Here is a 1801-nt window from a genome sequence, read left to right as displayed (position 1 = left end):
CTGCGGACACGGGCAGCCCGGGGCGGGGGGGCCCCCCCCATCACCGTACCTGAGGATGGTCTCGGTGGTGCAGCAGTCTTCGTGGGGGACGCAGTAGCCAACCTCATGGCCCAGGTTCAGGTCCATCTCGTCCGCCACGCGTAGGGAGAGGCTGAGGGCGGCCAGGCTGTGGGGCAGGGTGCAGGCCACCAGGCCGTGGGCGAACTGCAGGGAGAGGGCGTACTCGGCGCACCACTGCGGGATCTGCAGGGACAGAACGACGGTCAGGGCCTGGGGACAGCATGGCCACAGACAGGAGTGCTGGGACGGTCCCCTCCCTGTCATGGAGCGACACCTGCTGTGCCACCCAAGATGGGGGGAAGGACCGTCCCCCCACAGCAGCCTCCCGAGATCTAGCTGAAGGACCTCCTGAGCCAGAGGCCATACAGAAGCACTTGACAGTCCAGGACCTTCCCTCCCTGGTACCATCACTTCTGAGCCCCAGCAACCTGTGACACATGCCCCACAGCCTCACCACGCCATGCCCGCAGCTTTCTGCCTCATTATGGGACACCACGGCCCCGGCTCTTGCATTAAGGACATGGGACAACAGTCCTCTCTGCCTTCACCTCCCCAGGAAAAACGGGGCCGGGAGGGTAAGCGCTGTGCTGCCTTCAGAGCTGCCAACTCAGACAGAGCGGTGCCTCCAGCTAACACCTGCCAGGGCTTAAGAGGCATTTGCACAATGCCCTTAATAACGTGCTTTAACTTTTGGTCAGCCCTGGAGCGTTGAGGCTGTTGGACCAAATGATGGCTGCTGGTCCCTTCCGACTGGAGCCATCCTGCTCTATTCTAACCGGACCCCTGCTCCTCTCCAGGCAAGGCTGGGCAGGTCTCCGCTGAGGTTCAGCACAGAGCGGTGGTCACTGGCTTGGCCCATGAGACCCAGACCACGCAGCAGCTGCAACTCTGGGGCAGGGGCTCAAGTGTCCCTCGCATGGGGCCAGAGGGATCACACACCACCACCCCAGGGAAGTCCATGATGAGTGACAGGGAAGGAAGCACCAGGGACCAGCCGCTACCCGAGCACCCGGCCAGGTGGTGTGCTTCGGCCATGCCAATGTCCCTTGGACACTAGGAACCAGAAATGTGCTGTTTAACTACTCCCAACACACCTGCCCACCTCGCTCACTCCTTCCGCCCCGTGTGCCCCCCCACAGCAAGCGCCTGCGCCCCTGTGTCTGCCCAGCACCCGCAGTCACAGACAGGCAGAGTCCTGCCCAGGGGCTGCCTGCAGGGCCCAGCTCACAACTGGGCAGGAGCACACGGGTCATCCATGTGCCTGGCAGGGACCACAGGCAGGCGTTCAGCCTGCTCTGCTCCTCCACCCAGCCCCACAACTGCCCCACGGATTAGTTGTGCTCGGCTGTGCCTCCGTGCGTGACTCTGGACTCTCCCTTCCACCACCTTGCTGCCTGCAAAGACTGGTGAGGGCAGCAGCACAGGACGCAGACAGCCCTCGGCCATGACAACGGTGAAGGGCCCTGGCTGGCGTATCGGCTCTTCCCACTTTGGGTGGGAACACCGTGTTTTAGGGCTGCTGGCGCACCAGTGTGGAAGATCAGATGCTTCAGGTGGATCGAGTCACGTCCCCTGGTCTGCTCAGGGCACGGCGGTCCCAGGGCCCCGCAGGGATTGTAGGCAGGTTGCCCGCACCCAAAAGCAGCCCAACCCTGGGGCCAGACCAGGCGTGGGTGTGCAGGAGGGCTTTATTCCCCAGATCTGGCAGCCCGCAGGTGGGCCGGTGCCACATGCTGAACCC

At 63.6% G+C, this 1801-nt stretch overlaps 1 protein-coding gene across 1 annotated transcript in view; it reads right to left on the bottom strand.

The window, feature by feature from the left end:
* Window positions 1-1801, bottom strand: part of DQX1 (DEAQ box RNA-dependent ATPase 1) — a gene marked incomplete at its 3' end in the record, with an annotated part of 13664 nt that overhangs the window by 8141 nt on the left and 3722 nt on the right. Inside the window, 1 exon segment of the mRNA XM_009893790.1 lies at window positions 50-243. Coding sequence (XP_009892092.1) covers window positions 50-243 — 194 coding nt within the window.

This window comes from Charadrius vociferus, unplaced genomic scaffold (genome assembly GCF_000708025.1).
Source record: "Charadrius vociferus isolate BGI_N301 unplaced genomic scaffold, ASM70802v2 scaffold59, whole genome shotgun sequence".
NCBI lineage: Eukaryota > Metazoa > Chordata > Aves > Charadriiformes > Charadriidae > Charadrius > Charadrius vociferus.
The sequence above is the reverse complement of the archived record's forward strand: the minus strand, read 5'-3'. Positions and strand labels throughout refer to the sequence as shown.